Genomic DNA, 20210 nt, shown 5'->3' with positions numbered 1-20210 from the left:
CCCTAATTATGAAGGAAAGAGTTTTAGAGGTTCGAGAGGTGTGAAATGACTGTAGCACTGCCCAAGTAAAGGCAGATTGACCATTTTACACCAGCAGAGCATGGCTGGGGGATGCAGGTGTTGAAGGAACAGAACCAGAACACAAATCTAAAATATTCATGTATAAATGGGAATTCATGTAGGGAGAAAAAAGGGTCTCCTCTGTGCCTGCTGCTGGAGACTGCAACCCATAGGTCCCTGTGGAACAGAGGCTGTATTAGACCCCTCAACAGACCACTGGCAAAACTTGCTCTCCCCAGACTCATCTTCTCCAGCTCTGCCTCACAGCATTAGAAAAACTCCCTCTAGAGTAAGGCAAAAAAACACCCTACCTTGTCCTCTCCAGAAACAAATGGATTAGAAACAGCTATGGATGTTTTTGTCCTTTGAATCTGAGAGCAAGGAAATGGCTGCTGCCCCCAACACCATGCTGACTTGAGGGAGAGCCCAGCAGTGCTCACTGAGGCGCCTTCCCAAGGAGAAAGACACAAGTATTTCACCTGAAACAACTCACTGACTGCAGCACACACTCTGGATGGATATATACAGCTGCTTTAAAGCAAGCTCCCTCCTTTTTGTATGTTAATGCCTTTTGCTCAGCAGATGCTCTCTGGAGCATGCAGTGTACACTGAAGGGTACAGACCATGATACAAATTACAGGGGTGTAAGTGTGTGTGTAACATACCTAGCATGCTTGCATTTCCCAGCTCCACACAGTGTGCAAAGCCAGCCCCTGACCCATTTCCCCCTCCCTGACACACGCAGGTATTTCCCTGCAGTTACAGATTCCCAGGCATGTCTGTGCTCCGTTCACACCCTGCCTGCAGAGCAAGTTCACAGGGGTCCATGATGCAGAACTGGCTGAGCTGTAAGTCAGGAGAGGGAAAAGGAGAGAAAGGGAGGGGAGGAGAGCTGCGGGAGATGCCGTGTCACCCGGCTGCAGTCCTCAGCCACGTCTCGATTTGCAGCTCAGCAATGCACAGGCTTCACCTTCCACAGGTTTATTACCTCTACTCTGCCCAAAAGGATTGTAGAGGAGACAACTCGTCACTGCTAATAATTAAGACAGCCAAATGAAGATAGAGACAAGAGGCAGGGGAGCTGGCAGAAAGAAATGTCAATACAAAGAACAGGGTACCAGGGTCTTAGGCACACTGTCTTACCTGATCATCCCTTCTCTTTTGCACCCGTAAGAGGGAACCTGCTGTCTGTTCTCTGACTCAAAGCTGAACAGCTTTAGCTCTGCAGGTATTGCAGTGGGAAAACCAGCGCTTGCCTAATTTTTGACCATCTTGGTATCCCTTCCTCCCTGTGCTAGATGAGACCACAGTCATCCTGACAGCTTGAGAACTGGGGGCAGCATCTTGGCTGCATCACGGTTCCTTATCTTCAAGTGAGATAGCACAAAAATTTTAATGCACAGGAATCTTGACACCCAAAAAGCCCCCTGAAACTCAGGCTGTGTTGGGTCAAACACAGCCATCTGACACCAGTTTAAAAAGGAATGCTGTAAGTGAAGGGATTCAGTTGGAGTGGACTGTAAAGACCACATTGCCTAATAATGGGTGAGAACAAGATAAGAAGGAAGATAACAATTATGGGTCTAAAAACGTCAGTAAATAAGACCTTAGATGGATCTACAGCCAACCATTCGGGAATTAGATGAAGTCCTGCTGCTTCACTCCTTCCCAGATGCCTTGATTTTTCCTCATGCCAGGTAGAGGACTGCCCCACATACTGCTCCCCAGGGGCTGCAGTGTCTAGACAAGACCTGGTTTGGGGATACTCAATTAAAAATTATCAAAAACCAGTCTTCCCCTTTTGGCCAAAGGATCAAGGTTTGCTTTCAGTAACAGAGCTTTCATACTCATGTACTCCTGATTTACTGTTCAAAAAAGCAAGACTGGGGTGTGAAGACTGGTGCCAGTGTCACCTGCATTTGCAAGGGAGGAACTGGACATGGTTTTCTTGCTCAGGGACATTTTCTGTCCTCCTTTCCCCCACGTCAGCAGTGTGCTGTTGGCTGGCTTTTGAGTGAGCCACAGGAGTCATCCTCCTCAGCCAGAGACTGTGAGACTGGTTAGCTGCTGTATCTAAACTGTAGCTTCTATTTAAACTCGAGCCAGTGTTCCTATTGCCACGTACCTTGTAGTGCTTGACACTGCGAGATTGTCCCTGCTGGGCTGTGAGGTCTGTGTTTTCTGCAACACCTGAAGGTGTCCAGCCAAGGGGGGGGGCCGTCCTTTTACATCTCTTGTTCACACTTGGGATTTAGGTCTGCAAGCTTTTCCTGCTGTTCAGACATTAACTAACTGAAAAACCTGGAGAAGGCAGCGAGGTAGGTGGTGCAGGGAAGGAATTTGTGCTGGAGTCAGAGGATAATATATATTTTAAGACCGCAGGGAAGCTGTAGGACATATGACCTTTAGTAATCTCCTTGCTTTCAGGCTCCTTTCCTCCCCATTGAGAGCCTCTCTCAACTGTTCCCCAGGGGATTTAAAGCATTGCTATTATATATAATTGCACAAAAAATGGAGAATGCTCTGGCCCATGAAAGAATAAGAGGGATAAACTAATTAATTCCAGGCCACAGAAGTGGAAAAGAAAGCAAATACTTGGCAATTAATCAGGGGCAGCTGAGCCCTTCTCTCCTATCAGATATGGTGGAAAGTGCTAATTGCAGAAGATAAGCCACACAGTGGGATGCATGAAACTGCCTCTGAACTGGGGACAAAAATAACACATTCAGCTGCCAGTACACAGAGGAGAAGGAGGGGGAGCAATGGGCACCCTCCATCACCGTCACCACAAGACGTAGTGTGGGAGTAGCACATTATAAAGGGCCTGGGCTGCTCAAAAGGATTTGGGAAGGGCTGGGGAACTAAGGTAGCAGGGATCTGGATGGGAGATTTGACTGTGAAATAGTCCACCTCTCTGTGCATCACTCCTTTCATCTGTGAAATGGGATTTATGCTTCTGTCCCTGGGCTGGCTGTGACCAGGGCATGTGTGATGCTGAGAAGAGCTCATGAGAACCCTCATAAATCTCCCAGTACGTCTGGTTTCAGCAAGGGTCTGCAAGGCCAGCAGAGAAGATGGCAGGGGCAGGTGGTGTGGCAGTGAGTTTGGTAGGGTCGCTCGAGGCATGCAGCAAGCATGAGGCAAGCATCAGGTTGGCTGCTGTTGCTCATGTCTGGCTTCACTGGGTTTGGCTTCTGGCTGAGGGACTTTCAAAGAGGATTTTCCAAGGTCTTCAATCACTTCAAAATGAAGGTAGTGTATATGAGGTTTAGAGGTTCCAGTGCAGCACTAATTTCAAGCATTAGAGCTTGGGAAATTCTTATTATGCTCCTCTCTGTAGCCTCCACGTTTCACATCCCTGGAAGTGTTCAGGGCCAAGCGTGATGCAACTTGGAGCAACCTGGTCAGTGGAATGTGTCCATGCTCATGGCAGGGGGTTGGAACTAGATGATCTTCAAGCCAACCCTTCCAACACAAACCATCCTATGACTTTATGACTAGGGAAAAATAGGATGTTTCAGTGACCTGGAAGATTGAGAAAAGACTCTTGGCACCTGACCCCTTCTCACTTGTGCCTTTCCTCACTGTCATCTTGCCTGACCCTGACCATTCTGCCCCTACTGGAGAATACAGATTGCCTTCTCAGATGCAGGAGGTGTAAGAGCATTTAAAAAGGGGTCAGTAGCTCTTTTGGGAAAGGGCTGTGGTTTGGGACCCCTGTGTGCAGCGATGTTCGAGGCCTTCTATTTCCATCTCCTCCTACCTGAATGCCTAATTCTCAGGAAGAGCCACAGAGCTTCACTTGGAGGTCTGTTAGCAATCCTCACCTCTTTGATGTTCCTCACTTAGCACTCGAGTCCAATTACATACACAGACTAACAGGCATCAGCGCTTTGCTCCTCGGAGGATGCAAAGAAAAGCACATCTCCCTAAATGTTATGGGTTGTTGTTGGTTTTCTTCTTCCAAGTGCTCAGATCCCCTGGTGGCAAGTCTTTTACATCAGACCCGGAGGGGACTGATTACCAAATTGTTATGCATGCTTTATTCCTGCCAGAACCCAGGAAAGCTGGACATGTGGGATGGCAGAAGGAACTGTGGAAAACTACACGTATAAACCCCCCTGATGGGAGTGTAAATCCGGAATAACTCCCTTTTAGCTTCACTAGCCACAGATTTACATCTGTGCTAACAGTAGCTTGGCCCTCCCCTATAATTCAAGGCATGAATTCTGTGTAAAGAAGCTCCCTACTTGGGCAGCATGTTTTTGCCTCTTGCTTGGGGAACCAGGAGGCTCGGCACTGCTCGGGGCAGCTTTCCTGCCCTGATACTGTCTGTGCCCGTGCGCAGAATCAAACATCATCTGGCAGCTGCTGCAGCAGCCCTTGTATTTTGCTGTCCTATCCCTCCTAGGATTTCAACACATTTGCATTCCTCCTGCTGAAGATGAACTGCAGGCTTCTTCTGCAACAAACCTTCATTTAGGGGAGCAGAATTCATCAATATTTCATGCTGAAGGGGGAGAGGAATATGTGTATGTGCATATATACTCTTAGAGAAGGGAAAGGTTAGTGAAGTGAAAAGCAGATAAAGCCAAGGAAGGAGGGAGGTTTAAAGGATCCATTCCTTCATTTTTGACCTCTCTTTTGTTATGTGTAATCCTAAGGAAGGAAAAATCCACGTGGCACTGAAAAATCCCTTCTTAATCATTCTTTTATTTGTAGACATCATTACAGGCAGTATTTCACGACAGCTGGGCAGAGACTGCAGATCTAGGTAGGTGAAGGGAGAAGGAGAGACAGAGCAAACAACATGGAGAGAACAAGAGACAGTGTGAGTGAGTAAAACACGTGCACAAATGGACTGGGGGGATTTTCAGCAGCGAGGCTCCTTCTGCTAAAACCCTGCAGCCCTTACTCAGCATAATGTGGCTAGTCGAGTGAATGCGATGCTTTTAAAAGTCTCTGGCAGCTCTTTTATTAAAAGCTTGACCGCGAGGCTGGGTTATAAATAATTTGATATTAAACACACATGTCAAAGAAAAGGGTGGTGAGGGAGGAAGATTGTTTTCAAGCCACAGAATAATTATTCGGATATGGATATATAATTTTAGCTCCAAGTTTCTTGGGGGATGAAGAGGCAGCACAGGGTGAGGGAATGGTGAAGAGTAATGGTTTCAATATCAGGCAAGACTGTGTTGGTGCTGGCTGCAGCACAAGGTGGGGCTGCCAGCTGGCTGAGGTGCTCCCATGTACTGCACAAGCAGAGGCTCTGCTGCCTGTATTTTACAAAATGGGCTCAGAAATAAGTGTTTGGGCTTTCAGTCACTGCCACAGAGCCTACGTGTGTTGTGTACCTGAATCTACCCTGAATGCACAAACACACACACACACGCACACAGGGTTCATACCCGGGTCCAGCCTGCACACATACACTCACATGTCTATATGCTGCAGATGCTAAAGGAGACTTTTCCAGCCAGGACTGCTGATGCTGATGATCTGCATTGCAAATAACAGGCTACAAGGGTTAAAAGTATCTCTTGGGAGGCAATTATTCCATGTGGGACTGTGGGGAAGGAGACAGGCAGCAGGGATGATGAGCAGCCTTCAAAACCTGGTTGGAGGAGGGCAGAAACATTGTGGGATATTCGGTGAGCCTCCACACTTGCATACTCCGAGAGGGTTTCCTTGCACCTGCATGCAGGGAGCCCAGCTAACTCAGTGACCCACCTCCTTGTCCCCACAGGGTGGGGTTACTTGAGCGTGCCCCACACAGGGCCTTTCCTTCAGCCGGTTCAGTGTGACATCATGCTTTTCCAGTGCTGTGTGGGGCTTCATGCCAGGGACAGCACTCACCTACAGGCTGCCCAGTGCCTCCCAGCTGCTTGCAGCAGCTGGCTGTCTTCTGCACAGCCCAAAGCGCTGGGTGCGCGGTTACCTTAGAAACTGCTTTTCCTCTTCTTCCTACTGCTGTGCATAAGTTAAGTGATGGGTACAGCAGGAAGAGTGCAGGCTTCTGCCTCCAGCAGGAGAAAAGACCCAATACTCTGTAGACTGGTTTTATCCCTCTCTATAAAGGTGCTCCTGGCTCTGCTGCCAGAGTGAAAAGTCCTAGTTTTCTGCCATAGCTTGGCAAAGGTGACTGTGGAGGAGGAGGAGGATGGGCTTAGAGGTTTTGGGTGCTGGATACCATTGTGGATGCTCTTGTCCATAAGGCGTTGTTTCTAACCTGGGGCACACATTTTTAACTAAATAAAGATTAATTGAATAAATAAGCACACTAAGCTTTATGTTAAATAAAGCTTAGTGACCTTCACATGTTTTACAATATAGAAACACTTCTCCCTTGTCTTAGGGTTTTTGGACTGCTAGAATGGGATGGGGACTTGGATTTGCTCTTAGGTGGCCATTCATAAATCTGGAGCTGTTAAGGTAATCAGTGTTTATGACCTTGGAACTGACAGTTTTTTTTAACCCCGGGGCAATGATGACAGTGAGGACAGATGTCTCCCTCTGAAATAGGCTGGTGGATCTCAGTCTGGTTTCCAGGTAGGAAGAATGGGACCATATCAAACTACCACCTAATAGCTAAATGCAGTCTCAGCAGGAGATCAGGGACTGAAAAGCAGTGAGCAGTTGATCAGTATTACTCACTAGCTCTAAACAGAAGTCATCTTCGTCTTTTTAGAAAATGGATGAATAAGCAAAAACATCTCAAGCTCATCTTGTGCTCTACTGACATTCTTATTCCATAATTATCTGAAACTGAGGTTCAAATCAAATATTTATTTATTAGTTATTTATAGGTATTAATTTTTTTCACTAGCTCATTCACCCATGGGACTGGGAATAGGTGTCTATGGATTCTGGGGAGCTGTAGGAAGAGGGGTGGTGTCATTTGGCAGAACACTTGATGCATATGGATCACATGTGGTAGACAAATTGGAGGGTGGGGAGCCCAGTGCAGAGCTGTTTGTTTGTTGCAGGTTGGGATTTTATCTTTGTTTGCTTTGTGGGTGTTTTGCCCCCCTCCCCGGTCCCCCTGAGCAGATTTCAGCTTCTCCATCTGAGCTACATGTGGCTTCAATTACCCTGAGCGTTTGTGTGGCTCCGTGTTCAAGGAAAGGCTCCGGATCATTACTGTGAAATGTGTTTGATCTCCTCTCGCCTTTCCATTTGAAATGGAAATAACTGCTCTTGTTAGCTCCTCAGGTCCCCAAGTAATCGTCCCACCGGTTCCTTCGGCAGACTCCCTCCCCCTCCACCACTCGGGAGAGCTAATGATTAGCCTACTCCACCTCAGCAAGAGGGTTTTTTTCCCTTTCTCCCCGTGTCATTTTGATCCAGATTTGATAATTTCTTGTTCTTCCTGCTGCCAGCAAGCTCCTCTTTTCAGTAGTCCCTGCTTTTGCCCTCCTGCATCTCAGGGTTTGCTTAGCTTTGGCACCTCTCAGAGCAGAAACACAATTTCCTCCCTGCAAGTTGCGACTCCTCAGGATTGTATGAAGAAAAAGTGATCGTCTGGAAATTCACTCCCCCATCTTTTTACTCGGGTCTTCCCTTCACTGGCACAACTGGATGAAAGTGGTCCTTTTATTGGTGGTTGGTTGGTTGGTTGGTTGGTCATCCTCTTTGCTGCCTTTTTGTCTTCCAGCCAGAAATTGTTTGGCAGTCCCTATTACTGTATTACTCCAGCTCAGGAGCATGGAGAGGATGTGTCTGTGTGTTAATCTCTCCCACTCAGGCAAGCTTTCAAAAGAGGTGTCCTGCTACAACTGCAAGCCAGGGAAAGAGAAAGGAATGAGTCTGTGGTGCTGGAGAAGAGCTTGACTTCCCCCATCGTAATTTTTAGAAAATCTAACAGTCTCAGCATTTGAAAATGCCTAATGCAAAAAGACCACCAGTTTCTCAGTTTCTGTAGGGTTCCCCAAAAGGAATGTTTTATCCCTCTAGCATAGTCTTCTTCCCACCTCACGATCACCTCCTTGCTTTTTCCCTCAACAGTCCCTTCTTCCCTTCCTTTCACCTCGCAACCCTCCCCCATTAGGCTGCTGGACCTGCTTTCTGCAGCATCCTTGGCTCCCATGGCACGAGACATCATCGGCTGGAGCACAGGCACTCTGCAGCCTGCCTCCAGCTCCACAGCAGGTCCATGTGCAGGGTTTCCTTGGGCTTCACATCAGCGTGGAGCAGCAGCAAAGGAGCTGCCTCAGGCACAGGAGCGCCTGCTGCAACCCAAAAGCCCCGTATTCACCTCCGCAGAACATAATTAACTCTGCTCATGAGCGCTCTCTAATCTGAAACACAGAAGAAAAATGAGCTGTGGGGAAGGGAGATGGGAGAGGGGGAAAAAAAAATGAAAAAAAAAAAAAAAAAAGAAAAAATCTCTCTCCCTGTTTTCGTTTGGCAGTGTAGCAAGGCAGCAGATGGGCAGCCAGCATCCCGTGGTCCTGGCAGGCACAGACCAGCCGACCCGTGCTGCATCCCCAGCACTTGTTCACAGCCAGGCAGGGTCAGGGCCCTTGCTCCCCTCCGGGGATTGGAGAGCGCTGATGCTCAGCGAGACAGCTTGTGACTGATGCCTCCTTCCTGCTGTGAGGTCCTGGCCGCATGTATTATCCTTCTCCTAATGTGGGAGATCATTACTGCCTCTCTCCCTCTCCTCCCAACAAAGCCCGTCTCTCCTAGGGGAGGGTTCCTCCCTTTCTCGGAAGATGGGGATGCTTACCTGTCTGAAGTATGCGTAGGGATCTGCACACTGAAGTGCACATGGTGTTGTTTCACGTGCAATATTCTTTCCTGACTCTGGTTGTTGAAAACAAGGCCCCACCACCCATTTCTAGCAAACAGTAAGTCTATTCTTGAAAGAATATGGTCATTTGACTTCTTTTCCCCATGGCTTTGAGTACTTTTTCTTGGTGGTTTCCCTCTAAGCAGGTGTTTCTTCCTCTGGTGGCAGCGGGGTGTGCTGGTCCTTCCCTGTCGGGCACGCCCGCCTCAGATGAGGATGACAGGTAGGATGGCTGAGGGATGGCTGAGGATGACATGGGGATGAAGCACCGGGTGCTTCTCCGGGATGTCGGAGCCGCTGAGCACATCGGCTTCCCACATGCTCGCTGTGTCACACTTGCCAGCTGAATTCACGGGAGCTCGCTGTGGGCTGCCCCTCCGGTCCCAACCCAGCCTGGTAATTGATGCAGTAATCCTCTGGATTCCCTCATTAGCAGCCGCTAATGGCCATCGCGTTAGCAACGAGCGGTGCGAGCAGGACCGATTCAATTAAGCCTCTAATAAACCCATTGTAAACGGCAATAACCGCGGAGTTCAAAGGCAGGATTACAGAAACTCTTCCCAATGGCTTGTGACAGCAGACGGGGTGTGCGACTCCCTCGATTAATTGACTGCAATGGACTGAATGACTTTCTTGGAAACCCATTTGCGCTGACTGGTGGGGAGACCAGGGGAGGTGAGGAAGGAGGCAGCGAGGCAGTGATTGCTGCGCTCCGCAGGGCAGGCTGCAGTCCGCACCGGCATGCAGCGATGCTCGGCCGGGCTGGGCGCTCCGCGCCGCAGAGCGCGCACGGCAGAGGTGACTCCGCGAGCTGCTCAGCAGCACACCCTGGTTTCCTCGCACGCTCCATCTGAAATGACTTGGCAGCTGATTTCCATAGATAATTTGCGGCCTGTCACTCATCCAGAAGACACTGCAGTGAGCAAGGCTAGGCAGAAATGTCTCACTGAAAACTTCATTCCAACGGTTGTGGGGTTTGTTTCTTTGTTGTTCTGCTATTCCGTGGATAAAAGTTGAATGAATCTTGTAAAATTCCTTTTTGGAGAATGTGAGATAAGAAAATTTAAATATGGGGGGAGGAAAAATCAGAAATTGCTGGAATTGCTTTTGAAAATACCTTTTTTTTTTTCTTCACTACTTTATTCACATTATTTACAATGTGAAGATTATACATGCTGACATCATCAGAACTTATTTAAAAGCTATTAAAAGAGACCAAAACTGGAAAATTAAATTAAAAAGAAATAAGAGAACTGAAAACATGATTTTGAAATGTTTAAGTAATTGAGACATTACCATGTTCTATTTCTAGAGAAACACTGGCATATTAATTTCAATTTCTAATTGTTGTAATTAATTTCATTCTGCATTTGCACTGATTAGACTGGATAGGTAGGTCACATAATAGGTCTTTGTTCTCTTGTTGGATGTGTGTGATTCCTGGAATCAAGTTTCTCATGTAAATCCTGTTTACAGAGGTTCTGAAATCTCTCTTATCACATCTCCTTTAGGACTCATTTATACGTTGCTGGTTCTGCAAACACACTCACAACTCAACTCCTGTCCTAGAAACTTTATGAAAATGACCACAGATGGGGTACTAACATGCAAAATGATTTTATAACTGAAAATAAAGTTTCCAGCTGATAACTTTTTGCCTTCCCCCCCCGCCCCGCATTCTTTGGTGCTGCAGCCTCCTGGTTCTACAGTCTTCAGACTTTGCATCACCTTGAAGACACGCCTTGCATGAGCCATAGCTCAGGCCAGCACAGAAGGAGCCCAGGGCTCAGTGCATCGCTGAGCTCCCATCTTTTGTTCAGGCGCACTGGCTCACAGCTGTGCTGTCTACACGAGCAGGTCTGACCTGATGGTGCAAGGGTTTAACACCAGGGTTTGCCCAGCCACAGCCAAGGGTGAGTGGGGAAGGAGCTGTTAGCAATAAAGAGCACATGGGCTTGATCTGTAGTCAATCTCAAATGCTTCTGAAACAATTGGACATTCTCTCTTTGCAACTCAGGGATTCCAGTATCTCTTATGGGCATGGGATAGAAATGCATCATCATGCAGTTCTCCTTCCAGGCTTGATAATACAATTACCTTCTCTGGACAATTCCCAGTACACAGCGAGAGTTTGGAAGAGCTGTTAGCACTTGGTGAACCTGCTCTGGCTGGGATTTCAAGGTAATGACTCCCTGACACCTCCTCCGTGTCCCCAGGAGAAAAATCTATTTACCACTGCTTCTGACTCAGCCCAGGAATAACAGCAGCCTTTTATTTTCTGCCAGTAATGCCCTGGGCAAAGCTCTTAACCTCCTTGTTGATGCATACAAATCTAAAAAGACTCCATAAGAAGCCATGTAAGTTTTCCATAAAAATACAAGGCCTGCACATAGCAAAATAGAAAGAGAGAGGGAGAGGAAAAGGAGATCGACAAGAAGGCAAGCTGGTCCAAACCCAGCAGCAGGAACCTCAGCTCCACTTGCCACGAAACTTAAGGACAGGAATGCTTATCCTCACTCCCTGTGTGAGAACGTGAAGCTATCTGTCTTTCATACATGCTCTCACACTTTCTTTCCCTACCACTCCTGTATTTATTCAATCATTCTGGCTGCAATAGTCTTAAAATTATGATTGGATAGTTCTCTGGATTTTGAGGGACCCCTTTGTCAGAAGAATTTCTGGACATGTAGTCCCTACTAAATTAAACTAATGAAATTAATAAATTAATTAATGAGAATTGAGCAATTTGAATATGTTGAGTAAATTAACAAGAGATTGAATTAAGATATGATTTTCTGTTTTACCAGTAACTACTTTTAAGGAACTCTCTAACCAAATACTTACACTTGCACAACCATGTTCTTTTATTTTCTATCAGTTAAGATTCTGACTTCATGTATTGTGATCTGTATGTGCCTCACTGGGATTTTGGACCTTAGCCTTTGTGCTTGCCAACCTTGACCTTGGAAATTCTTACTGTATAGGCACCATTTAAATTTGTTTCTCCAAATCAGTTTAATTTTTTTCATCACTGAGTGTACATGTGGCTGTCGGTCACATGCAAAAAAAGCATGTAATACAGAAGAGGGAGAAGTTCTCCTTGGGCTGGAAAAGCTCAGCCTGCTGTGTCCACCTTAGAAAGATGGTCTGGATGCTGCACCAGTGTATCAGAAACCAGGGCAGAACAGATCAGGGGGCCAGGCAGGATGGGGACAAAGCGTAGGAAGGTAACTCTTTCTTAAATTATACCCTTGGAGTACGTGTCAGCAGGGACAACACTGAATAACTCTGAGTTGTAACCTTACCTCTGGGTGCCTGTCACCACCTCCAGTTTCTGTCTTGCCTTTTTTCCCTTTCCCTTACCCTTACTTCCTGCACTCTTTTGTTCTCTTAATTCTTGCTTCTGAAGAACACCGCAGCATTCATATGTAAATTGCACCTAGTGCTGCAAGGGGGAGTGTGTCTCAGGGAGAAATATATGCCATCCTCCTCCCGTTGCATTTTCCACTCCTCTCTCTCAGTCTAGGAAAAGAGGCAGGGATAGGACGTGTGCGGGATGGGGAGATCCCACGCATGGCCTCCTCCTGCATTTCCTTTGCACCTCTGCCTCCATGCTCCCTGTTTCTGCAGTTAGCAATTAAAGCTGTCATTTCTCATTGCGCCCACAGCATGTGGGGCGGTCGGTACTGCAGGTACCGCCCTGCACCAGGGTCATTCCAGGTACCAGTCTGTCACAGCCCAGAGCTGCAAGGCTGTCCCATTCCTTTGACACAAATGTGATGACTGTCATAGTGTCGTTGTTTGTATAGGTCTAAGTCAAGCGGAAAAATCACATACAGACACACACATGGAGTGATTTTTAATTTTTTTTTTTTTCCTCTGAGGAAAGGGATTTTCAGGAGAAGTCTCCCCCGGGGGACTGAAAACAGAATTTCTTCATGTGTAGGCAGTGTGCTGGCAGGTTTTTGTCACTTTCATTCACTCCCTAGATAGGTTACTGGGGGTTGAGAGCTACTGCTCTTCTATTCCCTGTCATCTCTTAGCTAGATAATCAGCTTCAAAAATCAAAGATTTCTGTCCTGCAAGTCAATGGAGCAAAGCCATGTAGCACAGCCTGAAAAAGGAGGAGAGATCTACCTGGACAGCTTTCCTATTCTGCTGGGTACTGACGCATTTATTCTCACCACACACCATCGTCCAGATTTAGCTTATTCAGCCATGGCAACCCAGCTGCCTGGCACTTGTCCTGTATTTTCTTCCAGGCTGTGTATGACGTGTTCCCTCTGCTCTGCCCCTCCTTGCCCCTTCTTGAGGAGCAGGCTCTGAATTCGGCACAGGTTCAGGAAGGTTTCACACCAGCTACTCACCCTTTCAGTCAGTGCTGCCAAGGTTTCTGGACTGAAATATCAGTACAGCTGGTTGGAGACAGTCACCTTTCTGAGCCCAAGGGATGGCCGTGCAATATGAATGAGGCATTGCTTCGTGAGAATGCTGGCTGCCCCAGCAAGCACTACTCCATGCTGGAGCACTACAGAGGTGAGAGGAGCAGCAGCACCTGCAAGCCCTGCATAGACCCACGATGGGAAATGCTGAATGCTCCCTGGGATCACCCACTCATCCATTGGTAATGTTAAGAAATCTGGTGCTGACTGTTGGCAGCTGTTTTGACTTTTGTTGTTGCAGTTGCTGTCACTGATGTATCTGATGGTGGGCCCCAAATCAGAGTGCCTTCAGTTTAGGGGGGACTTCCCTTTGTGTTTAGCAGATTGTGGCTCAGAGACACACTGGACTGTGTGCTTTGGCTGCCAAGGTGGCTAACCCTGGTTTGCCTCTCTCCCTCCCTGACCGTGCTGACAGGGCCTGAGCAGCCCTGTGGTGACCCTGCAGGATATAAGACTGATCCAAAGGGAGATAAACCAGTGGACCAGTGGAAGGGGTGGAGGGATGTGAGCTAAGGATTTCGTCCTGCAGTAGGGCTGAGATCAGCTTTTGATAGGTGGATGTGTGGATGCAATACAGTAAAGCCCTTTTCTCTGAGATGCATCTGAGATAGCTGAATGAGAAGGAGCAGCTTTTTAAAGGATATTTCTCTGCTGCAAGGCTGAGCACAGCTTGCATGGCTGGATGCAGAGATGGGGCAGCACTGCCTCTGGTTACACTGAGAGCAAGGGATGGAAGCAAGCTTGCAGGGAGGTGTGATCCTCAGCAATGTCAGGTGTATGAAATGCCCATTCATTAGGAAAGAAGCCACAGTTTTATGCTTTTGATCTCAACTACTGATTTGCAGTGATTTATTTCAACAGCTACAACCTGTATTTACATAAGATTTCTCACAGGACTGTCAGGGCTCTGTAGAGGAGAGGAAAAACGATCTTAAGGTTAAAATTGTAAAGCCAGAGAGTCAGGTTCTTTGCAGGACCCTGCCAAAGCTTCCTGTATCCATTTAGAAAGGTTACTTTAAGCTTAGACCTTCATGCCTGAGTTTCTCCAGCTCTGAAATGGGGACAATAACACTTTTCATCTTCACACAGAGGGGTGGGTGATGGAAACTTCATGAGATGTGATAAAAAAAAAGAGTTTTAAGATCTGGCAATAGGAAATGCACAGCTTCTAACAATAACTTCCCTTGGGTGAAAGAGCACACTAAAATCTTTAGTAATCCTGCCTTGCTCTGGGCCTGTCTCCAATGAAGAGACACTCTGTCTCAGTCTGGATTAGATGGATATGCCCAGGCCGGGATGCATTCCTTCAACCACCACTATTTGCATGACCTGATACTTAAAGAAGTCAAAAAAGACAGGGTAGGGGCACAGTCCCAATCCCAAGGATAGGGCTGTCAGGGGCCATGCATAGTTGTGATCTCTACTCGAAGCTAATGTGCACCCCCAACAGCCCCCTTATGCCTGCAGAGTGTGTATTCTCCTGTTTCTATCAGAGACCAGTGCCTGAGGCACCAGTGCTCCACGTGGGAACCCTGACTGACAAACCTGACTCCTTTGCAAGGTGCTAAAGTATTGGAAAGGGGCTGTGTGTGTCTCAGGGAGTGAAGGTTGCTGTTCTCCCAGCAAGGTGGTATGCAGGAGGGGAAGGCTCTGTCCATAGTTCAGCCATAGTTCAGCCATGTGTCTTCCTCCAGTTCAGAAAATTACACGTGATTTACTAAAACAGAACCAAGAGAAGACATTATTATTTGCTCATGATAGACACAGTTGGACTCTCCCAGTATAAGCACGGAAAATGAATGATTTTCCTTTATTGTGCCAGGTCCAGAGAGGAATCTCTCTTCTCATTTCAGGATGACAGTGAAAAAATGTGGTCAGTAAGAACAGATTTGTTGAGCTCAGCAGATCTTCCTTTATCTTAATGTCCAGATTCTGCCAGCCCAGAAATTACTTGTCTGAACCAGGCCTTTTAATTACTCCCTTTGTGCAGTTCTGGGAGAAGCATCCCAGGTTTAAGCTACTTGAGGGCATTCCAGCCTGCTGCAGCTCTTACCCACAGTAGATAGGGTCTCCAGCCAAGAGAGGAGAGGCTGCTGGCTGCAATGAGCAAGCAGATACACGTGTTTTGCCCCACAGTGGACTGTGGTGGAGATACAAGAGTGTTATGTGATACAGGAGTGTTATGTGAGGCTGTGTTATGATGATATTAGATAACAGTGCTCTGCATAGCAATTCTCTCCCAGGCACAGAGCTATGTGGCTCAGAGCACCATGCTGGCTCTGCACCATCAGAGATGCTAAACAGATGAAAGGCCTTTAGTCCATATGTCTTGAAGTTGGCCACAAGTAGAAAATATTGATTTGTGGCGACAAATTTAATTTCTAAATTAATTGAAGAAAGCTATCATTCTGCCTCAAGCTGTTCCATTTGCATAAGAATGAGATCACCTTACACAAGAACAAAGAGACACTTATACACAGTGAATTGTGCAAAAAACCCCCACAAATTAGCTGGAGGTGGGAGAGCTGAACAGCCACTGACAGGACAAAATTAGCTAGTCTGCATCGTAACTTTTATAGAAACAACAAGGAGGAAGGAAAACAGATCTTTGAAGAAAACATGGATTTTTCTCTGGAAAATAGACTCATGATGTACATTTTGGTACACTTCACTTGATTGATAAATGACCTAACAAAGCATGCAACACTATCTGCCTGTCCCATTCTGGGCGTGGTGTACACAGCAATTTGCTGAACATTTTAACATCCCCTAGCAAAAGTGTTCCAATCTCCACTTTTACCCATAGGTCTATTTATTGAAATGTTTATGTCCATGCAAGAGGCAGGTTTTAAAATATCTCTGGTACATTGCCTGCATAACTTATCAGTTATAGGCATCTGATTTGGCAAATTTTAGTGTGGGCTGCTGTACATTCAACCTCCTAGGCTACAGCATTGCTTTAGCAATTCCCAGAAACACACACAGGTAAAGGCAGTTCTGACCTGCACGGAGCATCAACACGATCTGCAAACATTCCTGGGTGCACACGGGCACTTAGCAGCTGGGCTGGGGTGGGCAAAGCTCCCCTGCCTCCTAGTAAATCCATAACTGAGATAACTCAGGAGCAAGCTTTTCTCACTGAGCCCATATGCTGCAGCCTCTTTCCCCAACACTTGCTTTGAACAAGTGCTTGAACACATGCTTAGCGTGATTAGTAGATATGCTTGTCTCTTGTAAGGTCTCTCAGGAGGTCTGTGGCAGACCTCAGAGTAGGACCCAGGTATCTGGGAATGGACCCAAATTCAGGGCTCTGCATCACTGGAGCAGACCAAGGTGACAGCTAATAGCAGAGTTTAGCTATGCTGCAGGCAGCTCTTCCTCATGCTTCTTTTCTTCATACACACACACTCTCACCTCACGTCTAAACTCTGATAAAAAACTATTCCTGGCTGTCAAACAGGCAAATTTCATAGGGATAGGGGAAGGGAAAGAAAAAACAATAAAATACCAAACCCTTGCATTTTTTCATGGCAAATGTTTGCTCAGCTCTTCTTCTGGCTATGACTAAGAATATTTCGTACTCAAAAATCCATCACACTTAATGCTGTTAACTTTTCAATACCAACTGTGCAACCCATAGAGTATTCAAAACCCCTTCTGAGATTCTTTATCATCACAGCAACAACCACAGAAGACGTTTGTCCTGCTGGTGAAAGGCATTAAAATCACATGATCATCTAAAGTCCTTCCAGCCCTTTTCAGGCCGTGGAAGATATAACTGATTCAGAGTTATATTCACAGACAAAGCCTCATTGTTTCTCCCTTTATGTGTCCTTTATGTGGTTCTCCCTGGGAGTTTCTTTGTAGAAATAGTGTGGGTGGGGGATTAACCACCTCAGAGAGGTGGCAGGTGTAAAGGGAAGCAGCAGAGGACCCTTCCACTAATGCCCTACTGAAATCGTCTTCTTCTGGGATTTTTTATTGCTGCAGTCCTACACCTCCATGCCATGGGGGCAACTGCTGTCTCTGGAGCTGTGTTTGGCACCAGGAGACTGCTCTGGGCTGGGCAAACTGTTGCTCAGGGCTTGGGAATCAGAGAAGAGAGGAAGACTGCTACTGGGTATTTGATGGCTGGAGAAACTGTTATTGGTGGCTACTGGCTGCTCTTCCCAAGCCCTCTGATTTGCTGCTGTAACTGTATGCATGCTGGCTGCCTAACCTGCTCCTGGGTGGAGGAAACACATCTTGAGTTGTTTGGGAATACTCATCTAAGCTGGTTTGTATTAGCAGAGCTGTGCTAGCGAGTGCCAGTGATGCTGCTCTGCTGCCAGGTCTGGAGCATGGTGATTTCTTAGTCTCCCTGAGCTGTACCCATCAAAGTGTGCCCAAGTTCAGCTTTTGGGTGCTTATGGGAGTAGCTGTGGCTTAACTTCGTTCAGGGGCACACAGATTTGTCTGGGTGAGGATGCTCCTGCTGTATGTGAGTGCCCAGGCCTTGTCGTGAGTGGGAAAACTTGCACATGAGAAACTAGGGGAGCGTGTGGCTATTTGGCAGGTGGACACGCTATGACCCAGCTGTACTGGTAACAAAAGCTGAGCTGACCCAGCTTAAAGACCTAAAGGGAGAAAATGTTAAGTTCAAAGGAGCGTTAGGATTTTCTTAAGTGTGAATGCTGCTGGGATATGCAGGTGATGTATGGGTCATCTCTACCGACTGCAGTGATTCATCCAGTGATCCTATACACAGGAAATCCATGCATCTCTTACATGCCAAAAACCTGCTGTAGCTTCCCTACAAATCTGAGTGCAAACCCTGAATCCACATCCTTACCTCAAAAAGTGCATTTCACTAGCACAATATCTTCCTAGTACTGACTTCTAGATTTCCTTTCCAATACATTTAAATAAATGTTTGGCTTGAAAATAATCTTGGGCAGGACAGACTGCTTAACAGAGCAAGTAGGATCCTAGCTCTTGTTTTGCCCAAATCTCTGAGTAATGGGCCATTACTAATGTTTTTTTCCTTCCAAATAGACCCTGACAATGCAGTGCTGTTTCTCTCACAGCTGAAGCCAGGGCAAGCAGATGAGCGTGGGACCAAACCTGACAAGGAGCTGGTCCTGCATCCAGGCACTGCCTCACTGCTATAAGGTCATTCTGACATCTACAGGAAGCTCTCAGCTGCTCTTCTGAGCAGAGAATATTGAGGTCAGACCTGTGAGACTTGCTCAGGACAGAGTTGCACCAAGCTCACTCTTGAGTCCTTTGAGAACATTATGCTCCCTGATTTAAGTGGGTCCTACAACTCTCATACATAAAATCTGTATGTGATGTCCCTAGGTGCAATTTATCCATAGGCTCCAGTCTGATTCATGCTACGAGAAGTCTCTTCAAGCCTGAGAGAGATTACCAACAGATGCTCAGCTGAAGATGAAGTGCCCTTGAGGCTATGTGGGGAACCAACAGGAAAGCAGTTGGGGCTGGGTCTTGGGTAGCAGCTCAGCACAAGAGAGGGGATGCAGGAAGCATCTGCACGTAGCAACTCTTCTTAAATCATATTTCATATCTATATGTGAACCTTTAAACTTCTGGAAAAGATGTTCACTGGGCATAACCAAACCTGCAAGGTCTTCTTGCTGAATGCCCACAGTTAACCCGGGTTTTCAAATTTCAGGTTGTGTTTACTGCAAGCACTGGGAAAAGCAGGACTTAGAGTTTTCCAAATTGTTAAATGCAATCCATTAGGTAAATAGTACAAAGAACAAACAATGTAGGCCATCTGAATGAGTATCGTTTTAGGTCACTGGCAATTAAACTGTAGAAAGTTTAAAATATTCTCTCTGTCTTCGAATGAAAAGGGAGATACAATTCAGTACCCCTTTCTGCAGAAGACGTGTTCAGGTCTGGCTCTTTACATTGGTAAAGGCACAAGTACAGACATTGTCAGGATCCTGTGGTGTTAAACATTTTTCTCATACTGCATAAAAGTGACCCTTTTCACTCTCATGCTATCTCAGAGCACACATATAAAAGCTGCCGGCTCAGGTGCCCGCTGCAGGGGAGGGGAAAAGAGTCACGGAACAGGAACCAGAACAGCTGATACAAATTACCTCTCAAATTGGAGCAAATGCTCCCAGAAATGTCACCTATTAAAATATCAACTAATAAGTTCCTGCTGCAGCCCAAATAACTCAAGAGAAAAAAAAATCCTGATAGTCCTCAGGCACAGGTTTTTTGTGAGCTTTGAATTCTGGAGTTTATCAGTTTTGTACTTAATGCAATTGATGAGGCTCTGGGTAATATTTATTTCAAAAACCTGCTGGATCCCCTTGAAAACCTGGACTTATCTAAAGAACAGACATGTGACTCCTTCCTCTTGCCAAATCAGATGAGAACGATAGCAGACAGCCAGAGACTGCTGGATGTCAGGGCTGGGGGTATGCTTTGCTGGTTTTTCACATGCTGATTTAATATACCTTACATGGAAAAGTGCAGTAAACCTCCCAATGCCCTGGAACCTGAAAGAGCAGTATGGTTGGAATGAGGTTACAAGATGAACATCTCTTGACTGCAAAAGCCTTAAAATAAGTATGGTTTGACTGCATCCTAATGGGTAGATTTAATTTTCTTTAGGTGACTCCTGATCACTTTTCAAAGTCATGTGTGTAATCACTGTGAAACATACAATTTTCATAATTATAAATATTGGCTATTTTAAAGTTTATGGAATCTTCCTGTTACACATTTCTTATTTTCCCTAAAGAAAGTTAACTCTTGAGGCTGGCAGCTGTCAACTTGGAAGGCCTTTACCATCCTGACATCCAGGTAAGGATCTCATTGATAAAAGGATTATTTAACTAGGCAACAAACCTATCAGAGAACAAATGTTTGATAAAGCAAACATCTGTAGAGGCTTC

At 46.3% G+C, this 20210-nt stretch overlaps 1 protein-coding gene across 3 annotated transcripts in view; it reads left to right on the top strand.

The window, feature by feature from the left end:
* Positions 1-13179: 13179 nt before the first annotated feature.
* GSG1 (germ cell associated 1) overlaps positions 13180-20210 on the top strand; it is a 114696-nt gene continuing 107665 nt past the window's right edge. For 2 of the 3 annotated variants that reach the window (XM_088165199.1, XM_088165201.1), the window contains exon 1: positions 13180-13387. In XM_088165199.1, the coding sequence (XP_088021325.1) occupies positions 13319-13387 (69 nt within the window). In that variant the 5' untranslated portion in view covers positions 13180-13318. Of the gene's footprint in view, positions 13476-20210 lie in introns of all 3 variants that reach the window. The other variant, XM_088165200.1, reaches the window with a different exon arrangement.

Source organism: Sturnus vulgaris, chromosome 5, assembly GCF_052056855.1.
Source record: "Sturnus vulgaris isolate bStuVul1 chromosome 5, bStuVul1.hap1, whole genome shotgun sequence".
Lineage (NCBI taxonomy): Eukaryota > Metazoa > Chordata > Aves > Passeriformes > Sturnidae > Sturnus > Sturnus vulgaris.
This window is presented reverse-complemented; position numbering and strand designations above follow the sequence as displayed.